The 24,702-nt window shown below is 36.3% G+C and overlaps 1 protein-coding gene across 1 annotated transcript in view; it reads right to left on the bottom strand.

Annotated features, from left to right (window-relative positions):
- COG5 (component of oligomeric golgi complex 5) overlaps positions 1-24,702 on the bottom strand; it is a 297,454-nt gene that overhangs the window by 111,870 nt on the left and 160,882 nt on the right. The window contains exons 8-9 of the mRNA XM_077758336.1: positions 20,014-20,129; positions 19,420-19,497 (exon numbers count right to left, since the gene is read on the bottom strand). Coding sequence (XP_077614462.1) covers positions 19,420-19,497; positions 20,014-20,129 — 194 coding nt within the window. The remainder of the gene's footprint in view (positions 1-19,419; positions 19,498-20,013; positions 20,130-24,702) is intronic.

Consider the following 24,702-nt stretch of genomic DNA (forward strand, 5'->3'; position numbering starts at 1 on the left):
CTGTTTCACTCTGTGACTCTCTCTCTCGCTGACCCTCCCCTGCTCACGCTGTCTCTCTCTCTCTCTCTCTTTCTCTCTCTCTCTCTCCTAGAAGTAAAAAATAAATAAAAAACATTAAAAATAAATAAATAAGAATAATAAAAATAAAGAAAGATAACTGCTGATGAGGATGTGGAGGAATTGGAGCCCTCGTGCACTGTTGATGGGAATGTAAAATGGGCCAGTCACTATGAAAAATACTACAGACTTTCATCAAAAAATTAAAAATTATCATGTTACACCTTAACTAAATGGACTGCTAAGAAGAAAATAAACATTTTGTTTTAGCATTAGACTATTTGAACAAGCTGCCTAAGACACGATTTCTTTTTGTAAAAGAATACTAGAGATACATTATGCATAACTAAGTAGTCCTTCGTAGTTATTTAAGAGAACTATTAACCTCTTTCACTTGTACTTAAGTAGTTTTAATAGCTAGAAATCCCTCATACAGACTAACTAATGCTACACACGGTTTTGAGGAAGTAAAGGAAAAAAACGTAACTGGTTGCTGGTTAGCAAAGTCTACTCTGACGGAAACCTCATCTCTACAGGAGTCCAAGTGCCATTTCTGCACACCAAGAACAAAACTATAACGGAAGTCTTTCGTTAGGTCTTCCTACAAGGAGCTTTCCTTCTTCAGATACTTTAATGTTTTAGCACTATAAACTATTAAAGGAGATTTTCTGTTACTATTTCCATGGAATATCATAACAAATAATTTCCTGTGAAGGGTTCCTTGAACAGAAAGGAAAACTAGTGGGGAAAGAAGTCATCTGAAGGAAAGAACTTTGTTACCTTATTCAACTTTTTATCCTCGCGCCCAGAAAAGCATTCAATTCCTTTTTGTAAATATGCTCATTTCAGTATCAGACAGTATTTCCTTTCATAGGCCAAGCGTGAATTAGAAATTTTGTTTAAGCATTCCAGAGGAAATAGCAAAATTTAACAGAAAAGAATTACAGTGACTTCAAGGGTGTTTAAGCACTTTGAAAGCAGTCACACTTTTACTTGACTTCTGCTCACACATATCTATTCACTATAGCTTCTCTACAACTGAATGAGCGGGAGGATTCTAACCCACCTGCATGAAAGGTGAAAACAATGTACGTATTCGGCAAGGTTCTAACAGTTTAACACAGAGAAAGGGCCCAGCATTTCCACTTTGGCAAAAAATGGTTAGTGTGTCACAGAGAACTTAAATATTTTGGATATTTTAACATTTATTATTATACAAGCAAGTAATAATTACATCAGAGAAAGGATAAGCATATGCAGAGTTTATTCAGTCCAATTAGGAAAAAATCTGGAGAGAACCCCCCCTCCCCCGCCCCGACACTCTGTTAAATGTGGCTGGTAAGAAGTATTAGAGATGATCCTAATCAGTAAAAAACTGTTCTGTTTAGAGTCACATCCAGGACTTTCAAAGGCCAGCATTTGATACACAGTATGAACAAGTTTATAAGGAATTAATACACAGAGAAAGAGAGGAAAAGAACAGCATAAAAGTCAGAGTCAAAATGAAGATTCAATCTTAAACTAAAGGCAGTCAAATTTCCAGGGATGGTCATGCAGCTTTCTGTTGATTCGGATAGGTCTAGAATTTGTTTAAATGTGCGGAAAAGCAATAGGAATGAATTCCTCTGGTGTATTTGAATTCTTATTTTCTTTTTCCTTTTTTTTCTTTTTTTAAATTCTCTTATTAGGTAGGGTCGGCCCTCCAGGACCATGTTGAGGAGAAGCAGGGAAAGTGGGTATCCATCCGGCCTTTTCTGAGAATGTAAAGGCAATGCTTTTCACATTTTATCAATGAGAATGAGGACTGTTAACAGTTTTATTAGATATCCTTTATCAGTTTAAGAAGCTTCTTTTCTCTTAGTTGGCTGGCACTTTCTTTCTGTATCTATTGAGATAGTTACATCATTTTTACTTACTGCTGTGTTTGGTGTGCTAATATTTTAAGATTCTTCAATACATGTGCCTGAGCATGATGGGACTATAATTTCCCTTTCCTGTAATCCTTAACTGGTTTTGATATAAAGGTCATTTTAGTCTCATAATGAGTGAGGGAGTTTTCTTCATCTTTAAGAAAACAATAGCAACAACAACAAAATGGTCTGTTCCCTGAAATTTTGGTACAAGCTGCTTGAAAAACCATGAGACTACTGGTTTCTTGGCAGAAGGACTTTGAAATAGCAATTTCCTTGAAGGTTAAAAGAAAATGCACAGTGTCTAATTTTACTTTAACAATTTTAGAAAAGTCCTATTTTTGTAGAAATGTGTCCATTTCACCTGCCTTTTAAAATTAGTTGGCATATAGTTTTTCATAGTATCTTTTTTCCTTTAAACTTTAATTATGAACTTATAGAAAAATTTTACACTTAGAGAAAATTTGCAGGAATTACCTCCCCCAAATTCTACTATCTGCTCACTCCAATTCACCACTTGTTGACTAACACGGAGTCACATTTGCTTTATCGCCATCACTCTCTCTCTCCTTTCCTCCTCCTCCTTTCTCTCAAACATCCGAGAGTAAGTTGTACGTATCAGAGCTCTGTATGATTAAATAAGTGACTCCCTGAAATAAAGACATTCTTCTAAATAACTACAGTACAGTTATCGAACTTGGGATTTTTAACCTTGTTACACATATATTTCATATACCTTTCATATTCCAATCTCATGAACTGTCCGATGTTTTTTATACCACTCTTTCTTCTGGAACAGGAACTAGACCAGCATCATGTATTTTACAGTTAGCTGTCACAGGTCTTTACATAAAGTCTTCATACTATAGAACTACTCTTTAATCTTTGTCTTTTAGATCATTGATATTTTTAAGTAGTGAAGACTAGTTATTTTACAGAATGTCCAAATTTTGGATTTATCTTGCTTCCACATGATGAGAATCAAGTTAGGCATTTTTGTCTCAAACACAACATGAATAATGAGTCCTCAGCATATCATGTATAGTTGTAAGAGAATGGAGGTTTTAATTCTGATTATGCAGTTAAATCGCTGTTTGGGTCTTCTACTACATAGTTACTACCTTTCCTTTTGGAATTAGTTAAGTACTTACTGGGAGACACTTGAATACCATGTAAATATATTGCTCCTTATCAAAGTCTCCTCCTAGATTTAGCATCCACTGATGATTATTGCCTGAATCAAATTTCACTATAATAGCTGCAAAACAGTTATCTTTTAGGGACACCTGGGTGGCTCAGTTGGTTAAGCATCTGAATTTGGCTCAGGTCATGATCTCATGGTTTCTGAGTCTGAACCCTGCACTGGGCAATGCACTGGTGGTATGGAACCTCGTGGGATTCTCTCTCTTTTCCCCTTCCCCATTTGCGTATGCGTGCTCGCTTTCTCAAAATAAATTTTAAAAATACCAGTTAACTTTTAAATTTCATTGTTCTACCTTCCTTACCTGGCAGTCCATCGTAAGGAAGAGCTTTCCCTTCTCATTTGTCAGTCCATCATCTGTCTGTCCAGTTTGATAAATGGACCTCTGAATTTTTATTTTATTCGGTGGGTTAAAATTCACTACTGGTCTTACTTGTTTTGGTGATCAGTTTTGGAGCATTTCTTTACTTTCTAGCACAAGATATTCCACATTCATCTTCAATTTTCTTAGCTCCAGGCCCAGAACTAGCAATTTCTTCAAATACCCCTGATGTTATTTTGTCACCTTGTTTTGAGTTGGTGCAGCACAAAAGACATATTGTATCCTATATAATGTATATATTCTGAATACCAGCCTTTAATCAGACGTATGACTTTCAGTGAATTCATACAGTTGGGAACCATCAACACAATCCAGTTTGAGAATAATCCCATCATCACAAAAGCTCCCTCTTTATCATGCACACACCAGACCCTGCTCTAGCACCCAGTGACTATCATTTATCTGCCTTCTATCTATGGTTTTGCTTTTACAGAAATTTCATATGAACAAAATCCCACATTATGTACTCTTCTGAGTTTGGTCACTTTCACTTATCATGTTTTTAAGGTTTATCCATGTAGTCTGATATGTAAGTATTTTGTTTCCTCTTAGTGTGGGATAGTTCTGCATTGTATAAATATACCACATCTTGCTCATCATTGACCAGCTGATGGACATTTAGATTGTTTCCAGTATTTGGTTATTACGTCCATAAACATTTGTGTATAGATCCTCTTTGTGGACACAGGTTTTCATTTCTCTTTGGTAAGCATCTAGGAATGGAACTGTTGAATCACATGGTGAGTATATACTAAGAAACTGACAAAATGCTTTCCAAAGGGGCAACACTGTTTGACATTTCCATTTTTATATATAAGCTATATACATATAGCTTATATAACCACTGATGAGTTTCCATCATAATAGAATAGTTGTATTTTCCAGAATTTTATATTCCAAGCAGTTNCCATGAACCGCGAGATCGTGACCTAAGCGAAAGTCGGACGCTTAACCAACTAAGCCACCCAGGCGCCCCCCAAGCAGTTCTTGTTTTGCATGGTACAGTGTTAACAGAAACTCGTGCCTATGCAAAGCAAGGACATAGGTCGAACACGTATACGTTTCAGTAAACATAATCCCATGTAAAGCAAGGACTGCCTATATACAGAATTGTAGAAAATATCCTTTTCTCTTTGGAGTCTTCCATTCAACATAATTTTGACATTAATTCATGCTTTTCACATGTATCAGTAGTTCATTTCTTTTTGTTGCTGATTATATTTCATTATATGGCTTTACCATGGTTTATCTGTTAACAGGTTTATGGATACTTGGGTTGTTCAAGGTTATGACCTAGTAAATAAAAAGTTGCTAGTGAATATTGGTATGCGAGTCTTTTATGGATATACTCTTTCATTTCTCTTGGATTAATACATGGGGGTATACCGAGGAGTCACGTACCAAGTATACATTTAACTTCTTAAGAAACTGCCAAACTGTTTTCCAAGTGGTTGTACAATTTTACATTTCCCATCAGCAGTATGTAAGAATTCCAGTTACTCTATGACCTCCCCAGCACCAACACTTTGTACTGTCAGCCTTTTAAATTTTAGGTATGTGCTTATTTGACATCTGTAAAGTGTCTATTGAATCTTGTGTCCTATTCTAAAAACTGAAAGGTTTCTTTTGAGTTCTGAGAGTTCTTTTAAGACGTAAGTCCTTTATTAAATATATGATTTGCAAATATTTTCTCGCAGTCTATATCTTATCTTGTATTTTCTTAATGAAGTAATTTGCAGAGCAGAAATTCGTCATTTTGATTAAGTTCAAAATATCAAGGTTTTTTTTCTTTTATGGATCAAGCTTTTGGTGCTGCATTGAAGAAATCTTTGCCAATTCCAAGGTCATGAAGTTTTATTTTGTTCCTTGAATCAGTTTTACAATTTTAAGTCTTACATTTGGGTACCCAAATGTTCCAGTGTTATTTGTTAAAAAAGACTGTTGTGTCACCACCGAATTGCTTTTGCAACTTGTTTTGAAAATCACTTCTGCGTATACGTGTAAACGTATATTTGGACTTTCTATTCTGCATCAGTGATCGGGGTCTCTGACTTCACAACAATGCCACCCTTTCTTGAATAAGGTAGTTTTGTTGAGTCCTGAAATCAGATAATATTTACACCTTTCAATTCTGCTTTTCATTTTCAAAGCTGTGTTGAGTATCCCATGGCCTTTGTACTTCTACTTGAATTTTAGATTCAGCCTGTCAATTTCTCCAAAAGATCTATTTGGGAAGAATGGACGTCTTAACAGCAGTGAATCTACCAACCCATAAATAAGGTATCTCTCTTTATTTACTTAGGTTTTAATTTCAGCAATTTTTATAATTTTCAGTATACAGAGGATATTCATCTTTTAACAGATTTATTCCTAAATATTTCATATTCTTTGATGCAACTATATATGGAATTATTAAATTTCAGTTCTCAACTGTACATTGCCAATATATAGAAATAAAACGGATTGTTTTGTATTCACCTATATTGTGTAATCTTGTAATAAGTGGCTTAGTAGTTCTGGTAGTTTATTTTTTTTTAAGATTCCATCAAATTTTCTACACAGATGATCATGTCATCTGTAAAGAGAGCCCATTTTATTTTTTTCCTTTCTAAACTGGAAATCTTTTATTTCTTCTTCTTGCCCTGTTCCACTAGCTAGGATAACATTAAATAGAACCAGTGAGAACAGAAAGAAAACCTTGTCTTCTCCTTTAATTTAGGAGAGAAGCTTTCAGCCCTCATGATTAAGTACGGTTTTACCTGTCTCTTGTTCCTAAACGCCGTTTTTCATGTTGAGAAAGCTCTTTTCTATTCCTAGTTTGCTAAGCGTTCTTATAGGAAGAGATGTTGGATTCTGTCAAATGCTTTTCCTGCGTCTACTGAGATAATCATATGGTTTTTCTTTTTTAGTTTGTCGGCTTTCCTTTTCCAATTACAGCCTTATATTAAAACCTCATTTAATCCTCCATAATTTTTAACCTCTCACATTTTCCATATTTTTCATTTATGCTGCATTCTGGATAAATTAATCAATTCTGTCAGCCTCCAACTTATTCTTTGACTTTATGCAATATCTGCTTAATCTATCTGCTGAAATTTTTATTTCAATGATTTTATTTTTAATTCCTAAATGTTCTATTTGGTTCTTTTTAAAGAACTAACTCATCGTTTTTTAACAGTCTTTTGTTTCTCACTTTTTTTTCCCACTCTGTATTCTTGAAATATATACAGATATTTTAGATTCTTTTTCAAATAATTCTAACTTATGAAGGGCATAGTGTCCTTCAGAATTTCTACAGGAGTCTAAGATCTGTTTTTCATTGTCTTTATTTTTTCCTACTGACTGTCCTTCAACTACAGTTTCTTGTTTATTTATATGGTTGGTGCCTTTTTTACTATGAGCTCTTATTTGGCTCACCTTACTCTGGTCAATTCCGCCGGCTAAAACGAAAAGTGCTCTTCTCTACAGAGGATCTGCATCTGTTTCTTGTGGGAGTGAGGTACTGTTAGCAAGAGAAAACCATATACTCACCCATACAGGTCTTAGCTTAATACAATTCTGATAGGTTCATTCTAGAGCCCCAGAGCCTACTGGACTGATTCTGTCACCGACATGGGCATCTGACCTGAGGTCAACTCCAGCTCTCGCAATGACTTACAGGTCACAAACTCCCATTAAGCTTCAACCATTTTATCTGCTTATGTATACGCGTAAGTATATCCGTATATGCATCTTTGCCCCTCAGAGATTCTCTCATCTGCTATGGGCCCCAAAGTGCATTCAATGCTGTGCCTCTTCAACCTACCTAGAATTTATTTCTGTTGTAGTGAGAGGACTCCTCAGAAGATTCGGTCCCCAAAAACAGTAAAAGCAAAAACCTTCTACCCTTTATGGATGAGAGAATTTACTGATGATATCTGACTTAGAAACTTAGCTGGCTCACTGCTACTTGCTTTTATAATCAAATTAAGATGCTGCAGATAGATGAGTTATGCATTTTTCTCAAAACATTAAAAATATTTCATGTTTGAGTGTCCTAAAGGTTTTTAATCTTTCATCTTATCACCAAATCATCTGATATGTCTAAAAGAATAAAACACATTCCTTTTCACAGCTAAAATTCTCATTAGTACTATAGCTGCTCAAAACTCTGAACACATTCCAAATTTAGCCTAATACATCCTACACACATGATTACAAGACTTTGTTCGATGATAAGAATTGCTGGCTTAGAAAATGAAAGTATCATATCTATTTTCTTGCATACAAATAAACTGGCTTCTTTCTGCAGATGAGAATCCACAACCTGTTTTCCACTCTGTGGATTCTAACTAGTCTGTCAACAATTTGCTACACTCACTTTATCAGAATGTTATATATAGTGTTTATGATTATATAATGACACTAGAACTCTTAACTGGTGTTAAAAGATACCAAAATTGAGTAATTCCTCTTCAAATTATACAATAAACTGAAAAGAAACCAAGGTAATTTTACAAGCTAGCCAGGGTATTTATTAAATTAAGCAGAAGCAGAATTAGTTATCTTATTAAGGAATAGCTTTCAAAAGGGCTCTACATTTAATTATATTCCTAAGATTGTCATACCTAATATAATTGGTCCAGTTTTATTTTATTGTCATGATATAAAGATACATTTTATACTCATGATATAAAGGTGGCATAAATGGGCTGAGTATAGTATGAACTACTCCATATTAAAAACCAAAGAGAAACTATCAATTTAACCTCCAATAAATTTCAAAATATAAACTACTACTTATAAATATTTGAACATATAAAAATTTTTTAAAATGTTCTAGGTAGATTCCAACTTAAATTTGCTAGAAATAATCTCCCTGAGGAAAAAAGCATTAATTTCCAAGCAGATACTGTAGAAAGCATATGGCATAATTCTAATATTGTTTCTTCTTGAATTACTTATAATTTTATTTTATATACATATATTCACAAGTTAAAAGGCTAAAACCACTAAATTAGAAAGAAATTTCAGTACCAAGATACATTCTTCTAAAAAATCTTGAAATTACAAAAACCAGTAGTGTTAAAAAGAACTTTCTGTTCATAACCTTGCCCTCAAAAAGAGATTACACAAAGGTTCAGAGATTTTGGTCCAGATATTACTCTTCAATGACCCAAAATACCAGATATATAGCGTCACCTACTCAAAAGTTTAAACTTCTGTAAAGACTTTAAGGGTCATTATTTGGGGACTCCAATTATCCTAGAATCCAAAGATTCTGTGGCCAACAATAATTATTTTCATTAGAATAATTATGTCCTTAAATGGTATTATGTAATTAGCAAAATTATTTGTTCATGGCTTTGCAATAAAGAAAAAGAAGAAACAAACTATGGTAAATATAGTGGTAGTTATGTGCTTTATCTGCAATATGTGATGGATATTTTGCGGGGTTTTGTTCTGTTTTGTTACTTTTCTCTGGCCCTGGAAATCCCAAGTCTTTAGGATCGAAAGTTATTTTTGGCTTTGCACAAAAGATTGATCTGTTTTGAATATACATGAGTACATTGAATTCCAAGAAGGACTTAAATTTTTTTTCATAAACTTTGCCATAAAAGAATATCAAGTAAACTGGAAATTTACATCAAAATTTATATATAAATATGTGTGTTATATAGGACCATATTTTTAAATAGCCTAAGAAAGAAAGATCAATCTTTACTGGTTTTTATTTTTAATTCAGTAAAAATGTCATGAGTTAATATGCTGGTGGAATAAAATGAATGGTAACACTGCATGTGCAGCTGCTTGCCTGTAAACACAAAATCCTGATATTAGTCCATTCCACCAGTAAATATAAAAGCTTAATAACTATTCAAGAGAGGGGAAGCTGATGACAGGGTAGGATGATGACCTTAGGCTCTCCTCATCCCATGAATACAAACAGATAACTATCAAATCATCCTCAATATCTGAGAAATTGACCTGTAGACTGGCAAAACAAACTCCACAAGTAAAGGGAGAGAAGGGGCCACTTGAAGGAAGTACGAAGTGCGAAGTGCGGAGACACAGTTCGGGAGAGAAACTACTCGTGGCCACTAGGGTGGAAAGGGAGCCACCATCACGGAGAAGGATGAGAGACACCAGCACACAGGAGAGTGCAGGGGGAACATGAATGCCCACAGCACCTGGTTTGGAAAGCAAGAGGGGTGGAATTTCATGAGTTCTTGCAACTAGCAGGACTTAAAGTGGAGAACTAAAGTGGAGAACTAAAGTGGAGTACTAAAGATCAGCAGGTATGGCTTGGGGACAGCACAGAGGCACAGGCGGGGGCTGCTCTTGGAAAGAAGGCAGGCAAACAACCCGTGAACATACAGCATGGAAACAGTGATCTGAAGAGCACCTGGCGTACAGAGTGGGGAGGTTATCTGCTCATTTCAGAGCATGTCCTAGAAAGGCAACACTCAGGCAGAGCCCATCAGGAACAAAGGAAACAGCAGACACCCTTTCCCTCAGGCAACGCTCAGCAGAAGCACAGAGCCGCCGCCACGGGGAACCAGCGCAGCCCCCACATTCCCTATCGAACTTGCTCACACCAAGCCCTGGCCCTGCCATGCTCCAGGGAAAGTGCTCCACCCAGTCACACTTGCCTCAGTCCCAGCAGGCCCTCCCCCCCAGAAAACCAGTCCACACTTCTTAGAGACCATGTCTTCCAATGCGGGAACTTTGCAGAGCCCTGCTTCCAGCAGCAGTGGCCAACAGGTCTCATTTCAAAAGCAAACCAGAACCCACCTAGGTAAAATGTGCCACATTCAGGACAGGGACCAAACACAGCCGGCAGCAGGCAGAGAAAGCGTCTGCAGATGACTGGCCTCACAGATAAAGCAGCTAGGACACAACAGCTGATCACACAGAGTGCACACTGGAGACACTCCCAAAAGAGCCAGGCCCGAGGGAAGAGGAACACTACCGACCAGGGCGCTACAGAACTTCTTCACAAGGCCATTAGCTGGACAGGAGACGTAACTGACTTTCCTAAGACAGAGAAATAGGCACAGAGACTTAAGACAAAAGGAGAAGGCAGGGAAATTGAACCCAAATGAAAAATCCAGGCAAGACCATGGCCAGAGATCTAAGAAAAACAGATATAGGTAACATTCCTGATAGAGAATTTAAAGTAATGATCATAAGGATACTTACTGGGGGTGAGAGAAGAGTGGAGGACATACGTGAGACCCTGAACACAGAGATTAGGAATACCATAGCAAAGATAAAGGGCTCAATAAATGCAATGAGAAACATACATGATGGAATGAAGAGCAGGCTGGAAGAAGCAGGGGAACAAATCAATGACCTAGAAGACAAAGTAATGGAAAGTAATCAAGCTGAACAGAGAAAAAGGGATAATGGAAAATGAGAGAAGACTTAGGGAACTCACTGACTCCAACAAACATAGTAACATTCACATTACAGGAGTCCCAGATGGCAACAACAAAGAAAACAAGGCACAAAGTTTATCTGAAGAGAAAATAGCTGAAAACTACCCTAATCTAGGGAAGGAAACAAATATCCAGAACCAGGAGACACAGAGAACCTCCAACAAAATCAACAAAAGATGATCCACACCAAGACATATTACAGTTAAAATGGCAAAATATAGTAATGAAAAAATTTTAAAAGCAGGACAAGAACAGTTACATAAAAGGGAAACTTCCTAGGGCTGTCAGGGGACTTTTCAGCAGAAACTTTCCAAGCCAGAAGGGAATGGTATGATATAGTCAACGTGCTGAATGGATACAACCTGCAGCCAAGAATACTCTATCCAGCAAGGCTACCATTCAGAATAGAAGGAGAGAGAAAGATTTTCTCAAACAAAAACTCACAGAGTTCATAACTGCTGAACCAGCAAAGAAGAAATATTAAAGAGGATTCTAGGGGGACCTGACTGGTTCAGTTGGTTAAGTGTCTGACTCTTGATTCTCGCTCAGGTCATGATCTCAGGGTTCATGGGATCAAGCTGTGAGCTGGGCTCTGCTTTGACAGCATGGAACCTGCTTGGGATTCTCTCTCTCTCTGCCCCTACTCCAGTTCAGCTCACTCTCTCCCTCTCATTCTCTCAAAATAAATAAATAAACTTGAAAAAAATAATAAAGGGGACTCTCACAGTGGAAACGAGAGACCAAAGTGACAGTATGAAGACAGAAAAGACAAAAGCAGTTAAAATAAATAAATTTGTAAAGCCTAAGTCAAGGAGTTCACAAAATACAAAGATGTGAAATATGACAACATATACCTAAAATGTGGGGAGAAGAGAAGTAAAAGATGGGTTCAAACTTAAACAACCGTCAACTTAATAAAGACTGCTATATACAGAATATGTTATTCTGTATACAAACCCAATGGTAACCACAAATCAAAAAACCACAAATAAATATGCAAAGATTAAAGAGAAAGAAATCCAAAAAATCACTAAAGAAACCAATTATGAAAGACAAGAAAGGATCAGAGAAGATCTCCAGAAACAACCGCAAAACAGATAAAAATGGCAATACATACAGATGTATCAATAATTACTTTGAATGTAAATGGACTGAATGCTCCCAAAAGACAGAGGGTAACAGAATGGATTTAAAAAACAAAACAAACAAACAAGATCCACCTATATGGTGCCTACAAGAAATTCATTTGAGACCTAGAGACACCTGCAGATTGAAAGGGAGAGGATGGAGAAACATCTATCATGTAAATGGATGCCAAAAGAAAGATGGAGTAGCAATACTTATATCAGACAACATAGACTTTAAAATGAAGACTGTAACAAGAGACAAAGAAAGACACTATATAATCATACAGCAGGCAACCCAGTAAGAAGATAAAATACTGTACATATTTATGTATCCAAATACATAAAACAGTTAATAACAAACATAATTTAATAATTATAATAATAGTAAGGGATTTTAATTTTGTTAATGTTTGTTTATTTTTGAGAGAGAGAGAGAGAGTGTGAGCAGGGGAGGGGCAGAGAAAGGAGACACAGAATCCGAAGAAGGCTCCAGGTTCTAAGCTATCAGCACAGAGCCCGACACGGTGTTCAAACTCACGAAACACAAGCTCATGACCTGAGCCAAAGTCGGATACATAACCCAGGTGCTCCCTAATGGTGGGGGACTTTAACACCCCACTTACACCAACAGACAGATTACTTAAACAAAATCAACAAAGAAACAATGGCTTTAAATGACAAACAGGACCAGATGGATTTAACAGACATATTCAGAACATTCCATCCCCAAACAGCAGAATACAGATTCTTTTCAAGTGCACATGGAACATCCTCCAGAACTGATCACCTATCAGCTCACAAGACCAGCCTCAATAAATTCAACAAGAGTGAAGTCATACCAAGCAATTTTTCTGAGCACAACGATAAACTAGAAATCAACCACAAAAAATCTGGGAGGTGCACAAATACATTGAGGTTAAATACCAGACTACTACACAATAAATGGGTCAGCCAGAAAATAAATGAATAAAAAAGTACATGGAAACAAATGAAAATGAAAATACAAGGACATAAAACCTCTGAGATGTAGCAAAACCAGTTCTAAGAGTTAAGTATAAAGCGGTGAAGGCCAAACTAAGAAGCAAGAAAAATCTCATATAATCTGACCTTACACCTAAAGTAGCTAGGAAAAGAACAACAAACAAAATCTAAAACCAGTGAAAGGAAGGAAAATAAAGATTAGAGCAGAAATAAATGATACAGAAACTAAAAAAAATAAAACAAAAAACAACCCAATAGAACAGATCAATGAAAGCAGGAGCTGATTCTTTGAAAAATATCAATAAAATTGATAAATCTCTAGCTAGACTTATCAAGAAAAAGAGAAATAATTTAAATTTTAAAAATCCTAAATGGGAGGGGTGCTTGGGTGGTTCAGTGTGTGTTAAGCATCTAACTCTTGGTTTCGGCTCAGGTCATGATCTCATAGTACATGGGATGGAGCTCGGCGTTGAGATATGTGCTGACAGTGTGGAGCCTGCTTGGGATTCTCTCTCTCCCACTCTCTCTGCCCCTCCCCCATTCACACACTCTCTCAAAATAAATAAACTTTAAAAAATCACAAATGATAAAAGAGAAATAACAAACACCACCACAAAAATACTAACAATTGTAGGAAAATATTATGAAAAATTATATGCCAACAAAGCAGGCAACCTGGAAGAAATGGATGAATTCCTAGAAAAATACAAACTACCAAAGCTGAAACTGGAAGAAAAAGAAAACTTGAATAGACCAATAACCTACAAAGAAATTGACTCAATAATCCAAAAACCCCAACAAACAAAAGTCCAGGAACAGATGGCTTCACAGGTGAAGTCTACCGAATATTTAAAGAAAAGTTAATATTTATTTTTCTCAAACTACTCTAAAAAACAGAAAGGAAGGGGGCACCTGGGTGGCTCAGTCAGTTAAGTGTACGACTCTTGGTTTGGCTCATGTCACGATCTCACAGTTTCATGAGTTCGAGCCTCAAGTTGGAATCTGCACTGGCAGGGTGAAGCCTGCTTGGGATTCTCTCTCTCTCCTTCACTATCTGCTTCTCCCTGACTCACGCTGTCTCTGTGTCTCTCAAAATATTTAAACAAACTTAAAAAAAAAATATATATATATATATATATACACATACACATATATATATGTATATGGTTTAAAAAAACAGAAGAAAAACTTCTAAATTCATTCTCTGAGGCCAACATTCCCATGATCTCAAAACCAGATAAAGACACCACTAAAAAAGAAAACTACAGGCCAATATCTCTGATGAACACAGATGCAAAAATCCTCAATAAAATACTAGCACACTGAATCCAACAATACATTTAAAAAATCGTTCACCACAAATAAGTGTGATTTATTCCTGGGTTGCCAGGGAAGTTCAATATTCACAAAGTAATCAACGTGACATGTCACATCAATAAAAGAAAGTATAAGAATGCTTCTGCACAGTGAAGGAAACAATCAACAAAACTAAAAAGCAAGCTACAGAATGGGAGAAGATATTTGCAAATGACATATCAGATAAAGGGCTAGTATCCAAAATCTATAAAGAACTCATCAAACTCAACACCCAAAAAAACAAATAATCCAGTAAAGAAATGGGCTGAAGACATGAACAGACACTTCTCCAAAGAAGACATCAAAGAAGACATCCAGATGGCCAACAGACACATGAAACAGTGCTCAATGTTACTCATCATCAGGGAAATATAAAACAGAACCACAATGAGATACCACCTCGCACAGAACGGCTAACATTAACAACTCAGGCAACAACAGATGTTGGCAAGGATGTGGAGAAAGAAGATCTCTTTTGCACTCCTGGTGGGAATGCAAACTGGTGCAGCCACTCTGGAAAACAGTATGGAGGTTCCTCAAAAAATTAAAAATAGAACTACTTTATGACCCAGCAATTGCACTACTAAGTATTTATCCAAGGGACACAGGTATCTTGTTTTGAAAGGACACATGCACCCCAATGTTTATAGCAGCGCTATCGACAATAGCCAAAGTATGGAAAGAGCCCAGATATCCATGGATGGATGAATGGATAAAGAAGATGTGGTATATATACATTAATGGAGCACTATTCAGCAATCAAAAAGAATGAAATCTTGCCATTTGCAACCAAGTGGATGGAACTAGAGAGTATTATACTAAGCGAAATTAGTCGGAGAAAAGACAAGTATCATATGGCTTCACTCATATGAGGACTTTAAGATACAAAACAGATGAAGATAAGGGAAGGGAAGCAAAAATAACATAAAAACAGGGAGAGGGACAAAAACATAAGAGACTCTTAAATATGGAGAACAAACAGAGGGTTGCTGGAGGGGTTGTGGGAGGGGGGATGGGCTAAATGGGTGAGGGGCAGTAAGGAATCTAATCCTGAAATCATTGTTGTACTCTATGCTAACTAACTTGGATGTAAATTAAAAAAATAAATTTTAAAAAAAGTATAAGAATGATATGACCATTTCAGTAGATTCAGAAAAAGCACTTGACAAAGTACAACATCCGACAAAGTACAACATCCATTCATGATAAAAACCCTTAACAAAGTAGGTTTAGAAGGAACATACCTCAACATAATAAAGGCCATCTATGAAAAACGCACGGCCAATATCATCCTCAATGGTAAAAAACTGAGAGCCTTTCCCTGAAGGTCAGGAAGATGACAGGAATGTCCACTCTCACCACTTTTATTCAACATAGTACTGGAAGTCCTACCCAAAGCAATCAGACAACAAAAAGATATAAAAGGCATCCAAATCAGCAAAGAAGAAGTCACCCTTTCACTATTTTCAGACAACGGGATACTATATATAGATAACCTAAACACTCCCCCAAAAAACTGGTAGAACTGATAAACAAATTAGTAAAGTTGAAGGACACAAAATCAACATACAGAAATTTATTGCATTTCTATACACCAATAATGAAGCAGCAGGAAGAGAAATTAAGAAAACAATCCCACTTAAAATTGCACCAAAAAGCATTAAGAAACCTAGGAACAAATCTAACCAAAGAAGTGAAAGACTTGTCCTCTGAAAACTATAAAACACTGATGAAAGAAACTTGAAGAGGAGACAAAGAAACGGAAAGACATTCCATGCTCACGGAAGAACAGATATTGTTAAAATGCCTCTACTACCAAAACAATCTATACACTGAATGCAATCCCTATCAAAATATCAACAGCATTTTCCACAGAACTAGAACAAACAATCCTAAACTTTGCGTAGAACCAGAGAAGACCCCAAATACTCAAAACAATATTGAAAAAGACAAACAAAGCTGGAAGCACGTCACAATTCTGGACTTCAAGTTATGTAACAAAGCTGCAGTAATCAAAACAGCGTAGCACTGGCACAAAACCAGACACACAGATCAACAGAACACAATACAAAATCCAAAAATAAACACACAATTATATGGTCAATCTTCAACAAAGTAGGAAAGAAAATGCAGAGAGAAAAAACAGTCTCTTCAATAAATCTTGCTGGGAAAACTGGACAAGCTACATGTAAAAGAATGAAAGTAGACTACTTTCTTACACCATACACAAAAATAAACTCAAAATGGATTAAAGATCTAAATGTGAAACCTGAAACCACAAAAACCCTACAAGAGACAAAGGCAGTAACTTCTCTGACATCGGCTATGGCAACTCTTTCTAGACAGGTTCCTTGAGGCAAGGGAAACGTGAGGAAAAATAAACTACTGGGACTATATCAAAATAAAAAGCTTCTACACAGAGAAAGAAATAATAAAACTAAAAAGCAACCTAAGGGAAAAGATATTTGCAAATGACACATCCAGTTGGTATCCAAAATATACAAAGAACTTATAAAACTCAATACCCAAAAAACAAAGAATCCAATTAAAAAATGGGCAGAAGATATGAACAGACATTTCTCTAAAGAAGACATACAGATGCTGAACAGACACATCAAAAGATGCTCATCATCCTTTACCATCAGGGAAATGCAAATTAAAAAAAAACTACTACGTGCTATCACCTCACACCTGTCAGAATGGCTAAAATCAACAATATGAGAAATATTAGATTTTGGTAAGGATACAGACAAAAAGGAACCTCACACCCTGTTAAAGAGAATGCAAACTGATACAGCTACTCTGGAAAACAGTTATGGAGGTTCCTCAAAAGTTAAAAATAGAATTATCCTATGATTCAGGAATCACACTATTGGGTATTTACCCAAGAATACAAAAAACACTAACTCAAAGGGATACAGGCACCCCTCTGTTTATAGCAACATTATTTACAATAGCCAAATTATGGAAGCAGCCCAATCTGTTCACTGACTGATGGACAAATAAACAAAATGTGGTGTATGTGTTTACATAATGAAAATTATTCAGCCATAGAAAAGAATGAACTCTTGCCATTTGCAATGACATGGATGGAGCTACAGAGTATAATGCTAAGTGAAATACCACAGAGAAAGACAAATATCATATGATTTCACTCATGTATTTACAAAACAAAACAAGGAAGAAAAGGGGGAGAGGGGGAGAGAGAGAGAGCGTTCTGCAAGACACAGACTCTTAACTACAGAGAACAAACTGATGGGTTACCAAAGGGAGGCAGGTGGGGGAGAGGGGGGTGAAGTAGATGATGGGGATTAAGGACTGTACTTGTTGATGAGCACCACACGATGTATTAAATTGTTGACACACTGTATGTTCACTAACTGGAATTTAAGAAAACCATAAAAAATTAATTACTACAAACCAACAAAAGCATCTTACGGTTTCTTTCATATAATTAAAAGCCAAATATGAAGCAGCATAACATAAGTAGGTATATACCAACAAAAGTATATGTATAGGCAAAAGTGAGTTTACAGAGCAGGTCTGAGATCGCTATAGTTAAAAATGCCTGCTCACGGGGCGCCTGGGTGGCTCAGTGGGTTAAGCGTCTGACTTCAGCTCAGGTCACAATATCACAGTTCGTGGGTTCAAGGCCCGCATCCGGTTCTGTGCTGACAGCTCAGAGCCTGGAGCCTGTTTCAGATTCTGTGTCTCCCTCTCTCTCTGCCCCTCCCTTGCTGATGCTCTGTTTCTGTCTCAAAAATAAATAAAAACTATTTTAAAAAAATTTAAAAATGGCTGCTCACAAGGCTGGTCCTTGGCTAATCCTGGGGACTTGGATTTTAAGAGGGTCGTCATGACACTCAGATAAGAAAGCTCACTATACCTAAACTATTTGTACCAATAATGTGGTCTATGCCAAATAGCTCCTTTTCTTTCAGAAGCCTGGAATTTTGGTATGTGCTAGGCAGTAACCGACTCCTGATGAAACCCAGAACTCCTAATGTGCACGATGAACTTCACCAGAGGATATTTTCTGCATGCAGCTGCTGGAGGAATTAAAGGTGTCCGGTCTACTTCCCACGGGAGAGGACTCGGGGAAGCTTGCACCTGGCTGCCTCTGGACTTCATCTTATGTGCCTTTTCTCTATTGCTGGTTTTCCTCTCTTGAAGCTGATTTGGATTCATATCCTTTCACTGTAATAAATCATAGCCAGAAGCACAACTATATGCCAAATGCTGTGAATTTTCTAGCAAATCATTAAACTTGGGGGTGGTCTTAGAGATCCACAGTACAATATATAGACGCTTAAAGTTTGAACTTACAAAGGAAACTATGCTGTAACACTGGAAACTTAGAGAGCTTTTTTCCTTGGAACACTTATGTGTCTGGATTAAATGATACGTAGAATAATTCCTCTGCATTATTCCTTATCAAAAACATATGAACATATCTAAACAAAATGTAAAGACAGGGATTTCTATGCATGGAAGAAATTCTTCCGGTCCATGAGGCCGGTGGATTGGTGGGAGATAGAAGGGAAAATTTCAGAATATGAAAAATAAATATAGCAATGTGCTTTACAGGAAAAATTAGCAACTGAATGGATCTTACCATTTTCAGTAAAGACTATAAGACATTATAATAACCACCTATTAAATTTCTTATTTATCCCAAATATTCATCTTATTCTCTAATGGAACTTTTCAAAACATTTACAATAAATCATTTATATGATGGAAAATCAGAAATTAGTTTATGCATTTCATAAATTAGCCTATAAAATGTATTACTGGTAGCATTTACTCAATGAACAAATGTGCTTATACATATACTTTAAAAAAAATTTGTTTTGCTAAGAAATCAATTCCTATGGTTATATGACATGTAGCCAGTCTGTAAGGTAGGGACACAAGCAATGCTGACTCATTTCCTCCCTCATTCTTCAATAAAGAGATAAAAATATTTTAATTTAAAACATACCTTAACTATTTCTTCAATGAAACAAATATGAGAAACGGGATCTCTCTTCTTGGCTAATATTTTTTGTAGATGTTGTACCTAAAAAAGGCAGAAAGGGGGAGACTGTATATAACTGGATATTTTTTAATGAAACAGACATAGGGGCGCCTGGGTGGCTCAGTCGGTTAAGCGTCCGACTTTCGCTTAGGTCATGATCTCACTGTTCGTGGGTTCGATCCCCGCGTCGGGCTCTGTGCTGACTGCCAGCTCGGAGTCTGGAGACTGTTTCTGACTCTAGGTCTCCCTCTCTCTCTGACCCTCCCCTGCTCGCACTGTCTCTCTCTCTCTCTCTCTCTCTCTCTCTCTCAGAAATAAATAACACATTAAAAAAATATTTTTTTAAAATAAATGAAACAGACATAAAGCCTAGGTACCAGAAACAGTAAGGGAAGGAAAAAGGTGTTTCCTTAAAGTTATCCTCGCAGTATTATCATCAGCTAATGTCAGTATTTTGAACGCTCAGGGCTGTTAAGACAGCTGTCCAAAGTCACACAACTTGGCCTAACAAGGCATCAATCCATAATTACTGTTCTTTCCACGCTCTAAAATCCTCACCTGTCCACAAGCAGTACAAATATGATCCACAAGTTTCTCCATATTGGTCCAGAGGGAAGCACGAAAAGCGGCAGTGTTTCCCGGGGTTGGCATAGTAGAGCGTCCCGGTCCCCCTGCTTATGAGAGAAAGAGCAGTATGAAAAATAACTTAAGTTCTTATGAGGAATATAAAAAAGCATCTTAACCATTAATGTTTAAGAAAGGAAGGAAAATAAGATCACACACTTGGGCACACCACACACACACACACACACACACACACGAGATAAAACACAAAACAGAAAAAAACGAAAATAGTTTTCTACAAGTGGCGGGGGGAGTGGTAGGAGACCAGGTGAAAGAAACAGATGGAAGTAACAAGTCCTTAGGAGCCAGNCTGAGCCACCCAGGCGACCCTGTTTTATATGTTTCAAAACAAATTTAAGTTTAAAGAGAATGAAAAAAGCAAACTGTAAAACAAAATGCAAATAAATACAGAAACAAATGAAACTATACATCAAATTGATAATATAACCANACCCTAACTTTAGTCAGACAGATTTTAGGGGCAAAACAAATTGTAAAGAATTATAGTACTTAGTAGATTTGTTGCTGGATGTGATACTGATGTAGCCATCATGAAACTACTTTTAAGTGTATTTTGCAAGAGTGTAAATGAAGGTTCTCACCATAAGCAGAATAAAGATCCAAATATGTAATGAGGATTAGAGGTATTTCTTAACTCTCTCCACTGACAGGGCAAAAGAGACAGTGATTCCTAAATAGAAATGAGTATATCTAGTGCCCATATTATGATTTGTATGCACCATCCTCCTTCCGCAATAAAAGAAACCAGGGCTCACTGAAGAAAAGGGTGATTCCGTATTTGGAGCAGTGAAAACAGAAGGTGTATGTGGTGTACACTGTGCTAGAGTAAAGAAGTGTTCAAAGACAAATGGAGATTTGTCAAAGGACATAGGACCATGACTGTAAGGGGCTTCCCCAAATTAGGGAACTTCTGACCATCCAAAATAATACTGATGAAAATGGATCATAAAATACTGATTGAAAAACAATTCATGAATTCATAGTGAAAATTCAAATGTTTCACAATGATGCACTTACTGTGATGAGCACCGGGTACTGAATGGAAGTGCATTCTGAAACTCATATTATACTTTATGTTAACTACATGAAATTTCGATAAAAACTTTAAAAAAATAAAAAGGATGGAAATTTCTCTTTACAGAAGACTGTCAGTTAATAAATACAGAGGAGTGATAGGAAAAAAATCACTACTTGGCAACCACCAGTAAAATAATTAATTGAGGGAAGGATAATCATTGGATACTAAAACACTGCATGAAATGTTATGGAAAACAGGATATTCACATGGTCTCAAAGTATGCACCACAAATTACTCATCACAAAGAAAAGAAAGCTCTCTTATAAGGAGCTATCTGGCATGCACCACAGTAATGAGATGATTTCATTTAGCATCAGCAGTAATGAGACAGGCATAATTTTGGTGCTTACTGATACGATGTTAATGGTAAATACACAACATTACCTTATCAATTTGTTTACTCTGAATATACCCATAAAGAGACAATCAGATAAATCCAGATAAATTCAAATTATGGGGCTCTCCAAACATGTTAATGCCATTAAAGACAAAAAAGGCAATGGGGTTGTTTTTGATTAAAGGAGAGTAAAGACACAAGATAACTAAGAGAAAAGCATAATCCCTGACTGGTTCAAGTTGGGGAAAAACTGTTACAAAGAATATTTTGGGGAACAAGTGAAGACTGTCAAATATGTATTAAACATTAAATAATACTGATGTATCAATGTTAAATTTTTGAGAGTGAGGCCTAAGAATGTTCTTGTACACACACATGCAGTTATTTGTGCAGATTTAAAATGTTTCAACATTAAAAAAAAAAAGAAATTTTTAGTCTCAATTGAAAAGTATAAATTCTAAACCAAATTAAGTTTAAAAGCCACTCAGAAGAGCCCATCAGTGAGTGGTTTATCCTGTTTTGAGGAGGGCAAGAGGTGTGCCTGGGTGGCTCAGTCACTTAGGCATGAACTCCTGATTTCAGCTTGGGTGATGATCTCAAGGTCAGGTCATAATCTCACCAATGGGTCATGATCTCATGGTTGTGTGATTGAGCCCTACTGTCAGGCTCTATGCTGGGCATGGAGTCTGCTTAGCATTCTCTCCCTCTCTCTCTCTGCCCCTCCCCAACACATGTTCTCTCTCCTCTCTCTCCCTCCCTCAAAAAAAAGGGGGGGGGGCAAGAAATCAAGAAAACCAGAGGCTGTGTTTATAAGCTGCTTAGCTGCTTCCTTATTGATTTTTTTTAAGCAATTCGAGGTTTATTTATTTTTATTTATTTTTTAATGTTTGTTTATTTTTGAGAGAGAGAGACAGACTGTGAGCAGGGAAGGGGCAGAGAAAGAGGGAAACAGAATTTGAAGCAGGCTCCAGGCTCTGAGTTGTCAGCACAGACCCCGATATGGGGCTTGAACTCACGAACCATGAGATCATGACCTGAGCCCAAGTCAGTTGCTTAACTGACTGAGCCACTCAGGTACCCCAACAATTCAGAGTTTAGAAAAGAATTACATGCACTTTTAGCAAAGACATGCTATTACTTTTTAGTGTGAGAATATTAGAAAGCAATAAAAGAAGAGAAACACCTATGAGAGAGTTACTGGCTTTAAAAATATGAATAATTCCTGTTTGAAATCTAGGTCTAATTAATTTTTAAAATTATTTGCAGTGTTGTCCTGACTATTAAGGAGAGGTATACAGAGAATAGAGAGGAAATAAGTAATAATTTGCAGTAATCTCACAAGTCATATAAAGAATGAACTCATAACAATGAAGAAAGTGCATATAGTTCCTTTGTGAAAATTGGAAAATACTGATTGAATTCCTGGAATATGCATAGTTCAGTTTTGTTATAAAGAATTATGGGACCCATCAACCCATTACTTTCTTAAAGTAAATACAGCCAGGTATTGGTTCAACAAGTTCTCGAGGCCTCATGTTTCTTACTTACTTAAAGGTAACTAAGGTAGTAAGAACTACTAACTAAAATTTTTATCCTCATAAGCTAAATACATCCTGTTGAAGATCTCAATGTGATAAAAATTATCAACTGAACACTGAAAAGCTATATAAAGAGGAGAAAGAATAATCAAAACAGAAAAATTGACGCCATTATCAGTTAGCTTTAGGAGAATCAAGAAACAAAACAGGGTCATAAACTAAATTTTATTAAAGTGATAGAAGAAACCAAGAGTTACTTTAAAAAAAAGGCACAATACTGAAGAGTGATTTCTAGTTACTGATGGTAAAGTCATTTTCCTACTCTTTTCCCTGGAAAGCCAATTAAAACAAGAACAAAAAAAAAAAAGTAGAGAAAAAGAAATACACTTCAAAACAAAACAAAAAACCAAACACCTCGACTAAAGGAATCAACTAAAACATCACACTTGAGATTATGCGTGCCACATGCTGTGGAGAAATCAAAATGAACAAGGAACAAGATAGCTATCATCTTGGACCATAAGCAAAAACCAAATTGCCCTTAAAATCAATTGTAAAAATTTAGACAGACTGTCCAATGATTCTTTGCTGAGAGCTGAAATGGAGAGACATGAATGAGCCAGGGAAGAAGCTAATAAAATGTTTAATGTTGCAGAATGGCAACAAAGAAAATTGGAAGGAGAAACCATAATAAAATGATATTTACACTTTTTAATACTTAGCCTTCTAGCTGGGGGAGACTATTAGAGGTAACATGAGGTGAAAGAGGAAAGAAAAGTAGAGAATATGAGGTTTCCACACAAAAACTGCTTTAAGGGATTTGGGATTCAACTAAGCTCTAGAATGATCCAAAATTTGAGAAAAGATGTATTCCAAAGATAGAACGAAATTATAAATTGGTGAATACTGATTCCAGACAACACACTTGGTCCAAGTTCTACACTGTCCTAGTTTCTCCCTACAACTACCCCGATACTACTCTTCAACAAACAGCCACTGCCATTCCTGTAAGAATGAGAAACAAACAATATGGGACCCAACACAAATTGAGAGGGAGGGAAGTGGGGGAAGGAAAGGAACATATGTTGCCAAAGAAATTCCCAAAGGAAACAAAAGGAAGGGCTCTTAGTTTTCTACTGTCTCAAAGTAATTACAGGGAACAGTCTCATTGTAAATATATAACAGAGACTGAGATCACATTAGAAATAACAATATAATGATCAAGGGTGAAAACACAATCAGAAATGGGAAATGAACAAATGGATATGATACAAAATGGAACAAAGTACAAGGATATAAAATGTAATAATTATGGACAAGATATTAGAAATGGAAAATAAAGAAGATGTGGCATGTATATAATTAAAGCTCCTGAAAATAACAAAGGGAAAAGAAAAATATTCAAGTGTACAATTAAAGTAAACCTATAAAAGAAAACATATACTAACTCAAAAATTAGAAAAAAAAAAGATACAGAGCATTCAACGCCAAGATATATCCTAAAGAAATTATTAAAGTTCAAAGAAAGACTCATAATGGACATTGTTAAAAAAATAAAATTCAACTGAGTAAAATTTATTTATTTAAAAAAATTTTTTTCTGTGTTATTTATTTCTGAGAGAGAGACAGCATGAACAGGGGAGGGTCAG

Source organism: Crocuta crocuta, unplaced genomic scaffold, assembly GCF_008692635.1.
Source record: "Crocuta crocuta isolate KB4526 unplaced genomic scaffold, BGI_CrCroc_1.0 scaffold103, whole genome shotgun sequence".
Taxonomy (NCBI): Eukaryota; Metazoa; Chordata; class Mammalia; order Carnivora; family Hyaenidae; genus Crocuta; species Crocuta crocuta.